The following is a 12,655-nucleotide window of genomic DNA, read 5'->3' on the forward strand; positions in this document are numbered from 1 at the left end:
TGATGTTGTCAAATTGACTTTTAAAATTGTTTTAAAGCACTCAAAATAAATGTTTTATTTTTTAAGTACTTTAAAAATTAATGTATTTATTTGTAAAAATAAATGAATCAAAATTAGGTGTAGAATACTATAAATAAATAAAATTATGGTAACAAGAAAGAAAATGAAATTCTTCCCAATGGGCCCTTAGCATTTTAGATTTTTCTGAAAGTCTTTTCCTTTTTGGAGAGGAATCCATTTTATAGCTCAACTATCTCTCATGTACTATATGCTGCTCGCAAACAGTTTTTTGTGATGAGCATGTATATATGTATCTATATATTACATATTAAATTAATCTCTTGTTTTCTTTTGAACATTCAAATATCTTAAACTTTATTTTAAAATGAAACCTGTTATAGCTTGTTAGTCTAATATTTTAATATATTTTCTTTCTTAACGTTGATTTATTTAAGGAACATATAGCTTATTCTTCATTATTTTGATGTCCCACAACAAATTCTTAATTCCATCGTTTGTGATAAGTGGCCCAACGTAATGAAGTAGGTCAGTACACATGAACCCTAAAAATTGAAAAGGATAAATGATTCAATGACAGCAGAGATCCGATCATCTGTTTTTATTGCCAAGGGAATTGAGCATAAGAATAATATAAATTAAAAAATAATGTTGGGAAAGCAAAAGAAGAAGATTCTCGGCCATGTTGTGATGATGCCTTGCATAATTCTCATTAGAAAAACATCACAGACATTCTAAGAGATTGCAATCGAATCATTGCTATCTTCAGATTCCAAATAAATTTTAATTTTAAATAAAATTTCAACTTTTAAAAATTTTTGTTGTATAAATGTATTTGCTAGTAAAAAAATATTTATATGGCATGACATATATAACATAAGAGTTTATTATATATATTGATGCGAATTAGAGTTAGCGTTACACGAAAATTCAATACGCACATAAATAAAAAAAAGGAGATGATAGATTGATAGGGAGACCACTAGAAGCTTTTACGTAGAAAACTTTAAAGGAAAAAAAAATCATGCGGATTAGCCCGGTTGAAATAGTTTCACTATTCATATATACATTATGTTTTTTTTATCAGCCCTTGAATAATATAAAATAATTTTATAAGAGTGAGAGAAATTGACTTGAGTTTCATTAGAGGAGTCGCAGAAAGTGTTGGAAATGTGATTGCAACCCGATTGTGGTCATGGAAAACTGATGAAATAGGGTGTGTGACAAAGATTTGGATTTGTTGCCACTAATGGTAGTGATCACTAAGCAATATTAATAATGATATCTAGGCAATAGTGATTTGACAATGGCGATCCAACAAAAGAAGTCTAATTATGGCAATGGCGCCAGTAAGGCACTAAAAGTCTGACGACATCTATGACAGTGACCAAGCAATGGTGGAGACAATAGAAGCGTTAGTCGTGAAACTGAGATATGTTTGTTGATAGGAGACTTATGACTTGGCAAAGGCTGTAGTGGTATGATTATTTTCAATTTTTTCTCTTTTTATTTTTAAAGTAGTCAAGTTGTTTATCATCTTATAATTTCATTTTTTTCTGAAAAAGTCTTTCTTTCGGATCATATGAATGAACAAGAGAAGAGAAGAACCAGAAAATGCGGATATATAATAAAGATGACAAACAAAAGAAAAAGTGTGGAGAGTCTACATGCGATAAATCTCGTAAGAAAATATCATGTATGTCCACCCAAACAAGATGAAGCGGAAGCCTCTTTGACCAATATCCGCGAAAGAATATATGAGTAGACTACTCACAACAAGAGATGTATTTGTCTGTTCTAGGCTATAGAGTGCTCCCAAGGGGACGTATCCTACTTGGTTAATTACAACTTGGTGGTTACTCAAGACTCTCCTATTCCAATGGAGTTTTGCATATATTAGTAGTGACGGCTAGCATACGACTATCAAAGGATCGTTATCTCGCAAGGGAGTGCTCTGACGTTTTCAAAGCTCCCGCTAATCCATGGGGCGGAGAGTGAGTATCTCACGTTCTCTACGTGGGTAACAAACTCAGCCGCATACAGAGCTTGAGAAATAACCAAATCATCCCTACAGGGAATCCCGATACGTCAAAGCACATCTGGGTCATACGAGTACATGATAAATTCTTGTATCCCAAACGGGTGGTAGCTCATCGGCAATCAGACCATTAAAATGATACCAAGGAAGGCAAAATGAGCGACAAGGCTCAACAGGGATAGTCAAAGGAAGAGGGGCATGCCGGAGAGACGAAGTACGACACACGTGCTGAAAAATCAGAAGAAGAGACCAGCTAGAACATCACCAAAGTGAGAGAGCGAGAGCCCTTGGGCTGCTCATTGGCGGGAAAGGAGGAGGTGGGGAAAGGAGGAGGTGAGGAAAGGACCATGCATCGCCAGCAAGAAGATGGAAGTGCATGACATTTGGTTGGCTCGGACTAGGTTCGCATGCATGAGAGAGTGGCAGCTGTTAGGGTGGCTGACGACAAGGAGTAGAAAGTTTTGGTGGGGAGGGCTCGCTGGTGGGAGCAGGCGAACAGGCCGTCGGCACAAGAATGGGGAGCGGCTTATCAATGGATTCGTAAAGAAGAAAAGGATAACCTAGTATATCACTCGTGAAATGGATCATGTCTTCCCTGTTTTTTACTGTGAATGGGATTTATCCCTTTTTTAATATATTTTTTTTAATTTTTTTGTTATATGCCTTGATTTGTGCGTTGCTGACTCGTGCACAAAATTATAGTGAAATGAGTGTCCCCCCTAGGTAAAATCAAAATTTCGAACGTGCCTGCGTGGTATGTTTCATCATCTGAGGTTGTTTAAACAAATTTGTTGATGAACAAGTCATTTTAAACCAGTTTTGTGTGTGGCGTGGCAAAAGAGATATGTTGGCTCGCTCGAAAATGTTTGACTAACAAAATGTCGATGAGCCTTGGGCCCAAGCGATGACCATAGTCTAGCAAAACGATTCAAACAGTGGCTCGTCAAGACACGTCAGAGGGTCCTAAATGGATGTCTTGTACTACGGGAATCAACACATGCATCAGGCAAAGTATCATATTCCTCGATGGGACATCCTACACTCGCAACATCAAATATTTATGCCAATAACGACGACGAAAGCGACAATAGCAATGTCAACGAGGCAATGATGCTCTTGCTATAGCGGTTGTAATCTAATATCTTTGGCAGAGTGATGGTGATATGGTTGAGACTGAAAGTTGCGACATGGTGATCATGTTATGTTAGTAGTGGCAGTAGTAGCAGCGCCTTTAGTTAGGTGACGACAATTAAACAACTGTGTTGGGGATCCAACAGTGTTAGCTAGTTGATCGTGATTTGGTAGCTACAGTGGCCTAACAACGGTAATTACATCAGCTCCATTTTGTCGGGTGATGACGGCTTCGATGGTGTGTCACAAAAATTGTAATGGTGGCTAGATGACAACGAGCTCGTGACAGCGTCGATATACCACAAGTGCAATAATAGCCCAACGATGCTAATCCCACTTAGTGGTGACCCGGTGATTCCCTTAATTAGATAGCCCAAAGTGATTTGCTTAATCTGATATAGTTTTATGAGTTTTGAAAGTGTTAAATAATGATGTCAGAATTAAACAATATTCGGTTCGTTGAAGTTCTCTCAAAACACCCAGTTTGATAATAAACTTGATAGATTTGGAAGATCATTTGATCCCCAAAGTATATTCCAAAATTTTTCTTTATGCTTTAAGTGCATGATTTGGGTTCCGTTGGTCTCAAATACGATCATTTTTATGTCATGCAGTTTGCCCCATTAAAACATTTCATTTCATCATAAATAAAAATATGTCGATTTCTTAATTTTATTTTGAAAACATTTGGTCCAAAGGTATGTTAAGATTCGGACTCACCAAAAAAAATTTTAAAGAATGTATCAGGTATATTAATGCAGTTAATGAAAATAAATGTTTTAGTGTAAAATTATTTGAATAATATAAATTTGTTTTTTTTTTTTGAATAGCAAATCTCTTTATTTTATGGTAAGCGATAATTGCCTCAATTATACCAGGTAGTTCTCCTACTTGAGAAAGCGGCCACCCGGAAGAATGGTCAAAATAGTAAAGCGCACCGAGGGAATGCCGCATCTTATTGAAAGACAATTACCTAATTTAACAGCCAATCAAGTATCTGAAGAATATTGTCACATCATATAAGCATAAAGGCTTATTTGATGGCTTGCATCCTACGCTAAATTAAGTTAAGAGTAGCCCCATATTCTGGATCACTTGGATAATTAATCATGGTTATTTCAGTGGATAAACTGAATTAATACTAAATTAATGACAACGAATATACAGAAATAAAGTACGCATTTTTATTTCATTTAATTGGATTTTGGGTGTGATGCACGTGGTCTTCTCTATGAAAATTAGAGAACACAAGTTAGCCCGTTGGGTGAGCAGAGAGGCCCAGACCAAAAGACGTCTAAGAATGTTACGCTTCCATATAAAGGCGGCTTATATTTTTGTACGCACTTGTTGACATTGGTGCAAAAGACAGAGACGTGACACGTGAAGAGTGAAAAGGATTTTCTTTTTTTTTTTTTTTGTTTTGGGATATTTGAGGTCATAGCCGATAAATGTCTTTGCTAACTATTACAATTAATGGTACCAATAAGTGCAGCAAAATTACGAGCCAATAAGTGCAGCAAAATTACGTGTAAAAAACGAGTATAAAATTTATACCCGTCTTAGCTTAACAAATTTTGAGCTGAAAGCTTAGACTTTTAATTAAGAGGCGTTGAATTAAAAATCTGATAGATATTTATGTGTATATCAGATTTGATACCTCATCCATCATCCCTTATAACGGGCTCATCATATCCATCCAAAAAGACAATATTTGACGACTTGATGTTTTCGGAACTCCTCTCGACACCGAAGTAATCCAACATGAAAATTTTTTTGTTCTCAACTGCACATGCCTCACCCTGTTCTGCAATGAAACTTTCGAATTGGGCTTCGTTGAGCAGGAAGCCCCTTCAAACGGAGCCATAATCAACTAAGAAAAAAAAAAACATCAATATGTGAAGGCCACTTGTGTCATACTTATAAAAACACATATAAAAAATCCTCTAATAATGCAAGTTTTCTAAAAATCTTATAAGAGAATGTAGAAAGTCACTAAAATACATCAAAAGTAAAAAGCCTCACAAGAGATAGTTTATGTAATAATATCAAAATAGGAAGAAAATGATGCACAAAAAAGACTAATATGTAAAATATTTGATCAATGAATTCTCTTTCAAACATTACGAAAATTTAAAAAAAAAAAAAAAAAAAAAAAACTCATTTATTTGAAAGCTTAAATAGAATTTTTTATAAAAATAATGCTATTTAAGAACCGTGGACGATTAGTCACTCAAAGATCTTGCTAGAGAGAATACTTTGTGAAATATTTTCAAAGTTCAATTACTTACGAAGCATATACCTATTTATTGGAGCAACTAATAAAAAAGTTTATTAGGAATCATCTTTCCTAAATCAATTTATTAGGAAAAGTGGGTAATTCATGAGAATTACTTTTCTAAAGGAGTATCCATGCAAAGTTAAACTTATTTTGGCAAGGCCATAAATTTTAATGAACTCTTAAAATCTAAAGTAAACAAAATAAGATAGTAAGAAAATCATTGTTTGCATTCCTTTTACTTTATCAAATAATGATATGTTTACATGCACCACAGAAAATTACACTCTTAGTGTCGGAGATTTCAGAAGCTAATGAAGCCTCTAGTCCAACAACATATTTACATAATGATTAGATTTTTACATATCTACAAATAACAACCACAATGCAAACATAATAGGAGAAGAAATCTCCAACATATTTACATAATGATAACAAATTGGATTAAATATGAACAAATTAATCTATTCAAAGCTCACAACATAAGAGAATCAAAGTTTGATTAAGTAGAAATGAAAAAAATATATACAGTCAGCCCCTACGTTGTGGGAACAAATCAAACTCTTAATCTTCCTTGCCAACATCATCCTGCTATTCTTCCTCCTCCTCCTCCTCCTCAGTCACTCATATGCCACTTGCCCCCAAAGATTAAAACTCACCGTTAGACGTGTCAGACTATATACATCAATCTACTGGCCTTCACACACCCATCAAAGCTCTTTATTCATCGTCATCGTACACCTCACAAGCTCCTTGTGTTGAGCATGTATTGAGTTGCTGGGGCTACCGACATTTGCACGAGAGCACTCAGCCTCAAATGCTATCCCCTTTTGTTTTAGGTCACAAATTCTTCCCTTCTTCTTCCCCAGCGCCTGCGTCCACAACTCAAAATCGGACTGGCTACAACTGCTGCTTACGGACAACGATGTCTGGTTGGCCATCTCCCTCTATCTCTCCTGAAGCTGCTTGTACTCCTCCAACATAACAAAATTCAAACATTAATTTGCATTTCAAATATTAATTTACATATTAATAGCACCACAAAAATATAAAATGAAACCTTTAATGCTAATTTTGAGCAATTTTAAAAATTTTGAGCAAAAATGTTACAAAAAGTTTTAGCAATTTTTGATCTAATCGAAATGCCAACTAAGAAATAAATGTGAAATTAAAACTTAGAAGAATTTTAATAGTTCGCAATCTCGAGTGAGAATTACATTGGTGTTTAATAATGGCTGTGTTTTGTAATTTTTTCAAAATTAAATTTCAAATCACAAATTTGTTTATTGACATATTTTGTTAGACTACATATTCTTTAATGTTAAAAACAAAGAGATAAATGACATGCCATTAAATGCCTCCTCCACCCAAGTATAAATCTTGAAGCTTGATGCAGTGTTTGAATTGAAATCTTTTGGAAATAAATTTAGCCAAAATCATTCTTTAATTTCAACAAAATTGTAGTCAAATTGAACATTTTAACAAGATAATCTCCAAATCTCCAAAAGTAATCTAATCTATGTTTAAATGAGCCCAATTCAAGAGCTTTATAAGTGAGTGAAAATATCGAGATGTTGATGGAAGATTTATTTGAATCTAATCAGTGCCTTTATTGACAACTATTTTCATCATAACAATAAAGATTGGTATATTATTGTCTTATCAATTTTGTAATCTAAAAAATTATAATCTCAAGCAACACAATGTGTTATCTTGTTTGAGCTGAATCATTTTTTTTTCTTTTCTTTTGCAGTTTTTCAAATAGAAATTTTGATGTTGCTTATCCGTTTTCTTTTCATTTATTTATTTATACAACCTTTATATAAAAGTAGAAGTCCTTACTCTAATGGTATGAATTTCTTATAGCATTCAATAATACTTATAAATTTAAATAATATGTCAATGTCACATCTAATAATAATAAAATAGGTTATACCATTTAAATTTGGAAGATATTTTTGATTTTACACGTCTAGTTTAATTTTATTGACAAATCAATATCCTTGGCCATGCACAAAATTTATGTCATAACCAGTCTAATCTAAATGAATGATGATCACATTTAGTTGGTCGTCAAATGGTTAATGTTATGATCTCTCAACATAAGTATGACGAAAATGGATAGTTTTCCATTCTAAAGAATATTTTATTTGAAAAGCAAGATTCAAATTAATTCATACATGAGTTACATATATAAATATAGGTTAAGTTTGTGATCAAATAGCTCAAAATTTTCATTCCTTAAGCCTTCACAGTGACTTACGTCATCCCCCTAAAAAATAAATGAGATATAGTATTGACTACGAATGAGATGGTGGCCCGACGATTGGACATTTTCTTCCATACCAAATTATCCCAGGATGTGAGTAATTATTGGAAAAACTTAACACTCATGATGCAATCACAATTTTTTAAATTGCATAACTTCCTGAGAGTTCATGAAGTTGTATCACACTTTAATCAGAATATTTTAAATGCAAACGATATCATATCCAATAAATGCATTCATAGCTATATATAACATCTCTATTGTCCGTATATATGTATTTAATAAATTTACTACTTTGGCTGGTAACTTTGCCTCAATCTAAATTTTTTTTTGTATCTTTTTGTGCATCAAGAAGGTGTTAATGCACATCTCCTAGGTATCCAACGGTCTAGAATGAGGAAGCATTGTGAAGATAGATCCCCAACAAAAAGATTACGGGACCGGTCGAACCGACCAAACCAAGCCAACCGAGTAAAAAATTGATGTAAGGATGGCCAATCAGTACCAACCAAGCAGCTCACCTGGAAGTTTCCTAGAAGAGGGTCGGTATTTCCAATCAATAGTAAGAAAACTCGATGCAAAATTTTATATCTCAGAAGTGCAAGGCCTACTGAAGGGCCAGTTCCATAGAGCATCTTTGACCACCCAACAAAGCCATAAGACCTTTCGTTAGAAATATGTTCTAAGTCAGCCAAGCTTAGCCAACTGAGTTGAGTCGATCAAATCTTTTTAATCAGGACAATCGATCGAGATCTACCGATCGGGCTAATCACTGAGCTAAGCCGACAATGCTCAGCCGACCGAGCTGAGATGAACGAGCCAAAAATCAAGGAGATGATGAGTGTCACTTATAAAATACCGAAATAATTTAGAGTAATCCTCGTTCAGATGGGGGAAAAAATGTAAAATCACTATTGTTCCAATTCCTCTATGAATTGAGGTGCATTTAATGAAGAGGGTTATAAGATTTTTATTGTTGATTCCAAATATTATAGCTCCACACACACACTCTCTCTCCTTGTATTTTAATTTTTGCTTTAGTGTTCTATTTCTTATTTCTTAGGTGTAATTCACAGATAATTTTGAATTCAACAATTATTAAATTAAACTAAAATTTTTAACTTGCTTTAATTCAAAAAATCCGTCTAAAATAGTCATTTTTTAATGTTTTTTAAAAATGATTTTATTTTCTTAAAGTGAATTTCTTTTGAGTGGTGAAGGAAGTTCACCCGCACCCGACTCACCCTATCCGCTCTCATTACCTTTCAGCCGCGCGCCCTTTCAAAAATCAGTTTCCCCGTTCCGCGGCTCATTGTTACTTATACTGTTCTGCCGTCGTGGAACGATTTTAAGTGTTACAGATTTACTGCACGTGCGGGCCCATTGAAGAAAATAAAGGTTGGCACGGGTACGTTACACCGGCCGCAGAACCTTGCAGCACTATATATATAATTACCCAAGAGAAGAAGCTGCTTCAGTTATGTTCAAATCACTTCACCTTCTTCACCAAACAAAGGGATAAAGGAATTGGAGGGAGTGGGAATCATCGGGAACCGTAGCCTTTATCGGCGAAGGTGGTGGAGGAATCTGGCGTTGGTGGTTCACTAGGAGATCGATATATACGATCCGATTCGATACGATTTGAGTGGGGATGAGATCGACGGAGCGAAGCCAAGGAGGAGAGATGGAGCTTGCTGGTGCCAGAGTTTCGGTGCCGAACAATGTGCCCACGACGACGACGACGATGACGACGACGAAACCAATAAGCCTGGTGAGGCTCTTCTTCTCATGTATGGTTGCAGGCGGTGTGCAGTACGGATGGGCTCTGCAATTATCTCTGCTGACCCCCTACGTTCAGGTTTGCAGATGAAATTTCGCTTTCTAAGCTTTTTGTTTTTGAATTTTTTTCCTTCGCCGAGTTCCATTTAGTTCTTATGTTTTAGCATGCCTTTGTTTGAGTTTCTGGTTTTGGCCCGTTTTCTTAATTGTAATTTTTTGGAATCCGTTTTGTCTTCTTATGTCGGCAGGTCCTTCTATGCTTCATTGTTTATTTTGTGAAAATTCTCTAATTCATATTGAGCTTCGGCTCTTAAATTTAAGGAATCTTTTTTCACTTAATTATGATTTTGGAACGATTTTTTCTTTTATTATTTTACGAAAAAAGGTTTATTTACAATTTTTAATTATGTGATTTTTGAGAGGTGATCGGGTCACTTTTAATTTGTTGGTTTAGATTTATGGTGTGATGGGACGCTTTGAATTTTGGGTTTCCTGTGGGTCACCCTGCTCCGGAAAGCGTATGTGGGCGTCCTCTAGTTCGCCAAATCACGTTCGTGTTGTCAGAGGCTCGAGAAAAGCGCCTCTTTTGCTTCTTATGTTCTTCTGTTCAATTATTAGGTGTTGATATGTAGATATCTTTCTAATGGTTTTTCCACCATTATTACTGTTTTCACTCAGATTTAACACGTTTGTTTTTTTGTATGTTAATTGCATGATTTTATTTTTTTTAAATTTTGCAATACATATATTTTTTTTGCTTTTTCAAAATATATAATTACTTTTATTATTATTTTAAAGAATCAATGCTGCGTATAATATCATCAGCGGGTAATTATTTTGATGAGTAAAGTTTGAATTTTGAGTTAATAATCTCTACTTTAATTTCAGTAAAGTTTGTCGGTCTATCTCGTAAAAAAATTACATGGCTTATGAGTTTTATTTTAAATTTTGTTGGCAGTATATTATTCCTCTATTTTGATTGTTGTCTTAGAAGAAAGAACAGCAATTATATAAAATTGTTTATTTTGTAAATTAAATTAAGCTAAGATCATTCTCAACCAAATTATATATATATATATATATATATCCTTATTTTATTTTGATAGGATAAGGTTGTTGTTTTGGGCTCAAAATAGTTACTTAAACTTACATGGTGCTTATCACCTCACTCTCATGCAGCGCTATCAAAAAAAAAAAAAAAAAAGCTAGTCATCCACGGACAATTTATATTTGACTCGTTAGATAGCTCGTGTTTCTTTTATTCATGAAACAAAAGAGTCAAACACAAATAATTTTTTTTTAACTTAATTTATAAATGAGTCGAGCATGAACAAAAATTTTTCCGTCCGTGTTGAGATTATTTTGATTTGAAAAAATTAAATAAATAAATATTAATATTATTTTTATCCATCTTATATTAACTTTTTATATGTATTTGAATGATGCTAAATTTAATTATTGGAACCGATCTTGTCCTTTGTGGATCAAGCTCCGAGAGTTAGAGTTGCGTAGAAGAGAGAATTAAGGGAGAGTAGAATAAGCCTGAGACTTTTTTAAAGGAAAATCAGGAAAAATATCCTTTTATTCGTACTTTTATCCCATTCTTATATAGATGTGTTTTATACAATTTTGGAAAAGATGAACGATTATGAAAACCGTTCTTAATATCATTAAAATTTTAATTGATTGTCTAGATTTTATGTCATATTTGTATTAAGATTTAAATTTCCACATTGACGATAATTGACTTGTCGGCTAGCTTGAAGTCAACCGACTGAGGCCACTAACCGAGTGATATTTGTACCCTCTGGAGTACGTGTTAGTAGGTCGAGGTGTTCAGCTGTATGTTGATCTTGCCCGGTGTCTTTAGGCACGATCGACCAGAGCCATCGGTTATGAGGTGGTCGTTCGGTCCGGACGCGCGATTGGTCGAATGTGATCAGTTAGCTTTTTTAATATCGAGTCCTGACTCATTTTCTGTTCGGCCAGAGTCTTACAAGGCTCGTGGCTCACCTGTCTGGTTGATTCGTAACCTCGGTCAGATCTCCCAATCTTGGAAATCTTAAGTAGCTCTTGTCGCAGTCCACGCGAGGTATCCAACAAGACTTGCTACTGGGATGATTTATGCCTCACTTTTGGCGCGTTTTGCCGCTACTGAGCAGGGAACTATGTTCGAAGCTGTAACCTATCGCGGGTTTGGAGACGCGGCTTCATACTCGGTATTTGAGTGATTGCTTACCACGAGAAGGGGCCATTTTCTCTTGGTCATTCGTTTTCATTGGTATATATATTAATTATTTTGTTTTTGTAATTATAAAAAAAATATAAGTTGAAGTGTTATATATAAATAAATACATAAGATTGAGTGGTATGTATGAAATATCTCTAAAAATTATATAAATTTCTACTCTAGAAAAGATTGCCGCTGAAGTTTCCCTTACATGGTGAGCTTTCGAAAAGCAATGGATGAATTCCCCCATTTCGTCTTGGGTGAAACGAGCCGAACCAGACAAAAATATTAATGCAAAATTTTTTTATTTTAATTTTATTTAAAAATTATGATTATAATAATTTTTTATTTTAATAAATCAAGTTTGAGCTAAAGATGAGCTGATTTGAATATGAAAAGCATCAAATAAATTATTTTGGAACTATTTTGAACACTAATCGAATTGGAGAATTTCATATGAGCTGGGCTAAAGCTAGCTCAAACTAAGTTTCTTTACGGGAAAAATTATTTTATACGGATAGTATATACAGAAATATATATGGTGTCTAATTTTTACTGTCCATCATAATAATTTTTTTTTCTTAAAAAAAAAATTTAAAGTAGGGCTATCGTCGTACATCTTTGCTCTGATGGAGCAAATGTATCTCTGCATACGATAATTATATGTACTCGATGTACTCGAAATAATTTTTCGCTTTACGGCGGGGCCGTACTCCGGTGTTTGTGGATTTAATTACTTTTGCGATCATTCAGCACAAAAATCGCTCTCCTCAGGACCAGCACGTGGGACTTTTTTCGAGTAAATTAACAATTTCCACTTTTTTTCACTCATTAGGGTGTTTTTTCTTTTTTTTTTTAAAGAAAACTCGTGCATGTGCATAGAATATATATATATATATATATATATATATTTAT

General features: G+C 34.3%; 1 protein-coding gene across 1 annotated transcript in view; it reads left to right on the forward strand.

The window, feature by feature from the left end:
* The first annotated feature begins 9,194 nt into the window (after nucleotides 1-9,194).
* The window catches only part of LOC110028929 (sucrose transport protein SUT1-like), an 8,068-nt gene continuing 4,607 nt past the window's right edge, over nucleotides 9,195-12,655 (forward strand). Inside the window, exon 1 of the mRNA XM_020730998.1 lies at nucleotides 9,195-9,589. Coding sequence (XP_020586657.1) covers nucleotides 9,383-9,589 — 207 coding nt within the window. The 5' untranslated portion in view covers nucleotides 9,195-9,382. The remainder of the gene's footprint in view (nucleotides 9,590-12,655) is intronic.

The sequence above is a fragment of the Phalaenopsis equestris genome, unplaced genomic scaffold (genome assembly GCF_001263595.1).
Source record: "Phalaenopsis equestris unplaced genomic scaffold, ASM126359v1 Scaffold000540, whole genome shotgun sequence".
Taxonomy (NCBI): domain Eukaryota; kingdom Viridiplantae; phylum Streptophyta; class Magnoliopsida; order Asparagales; family Orchidaceae; genus Phalaenopsis; species Phalaenopsis equestris.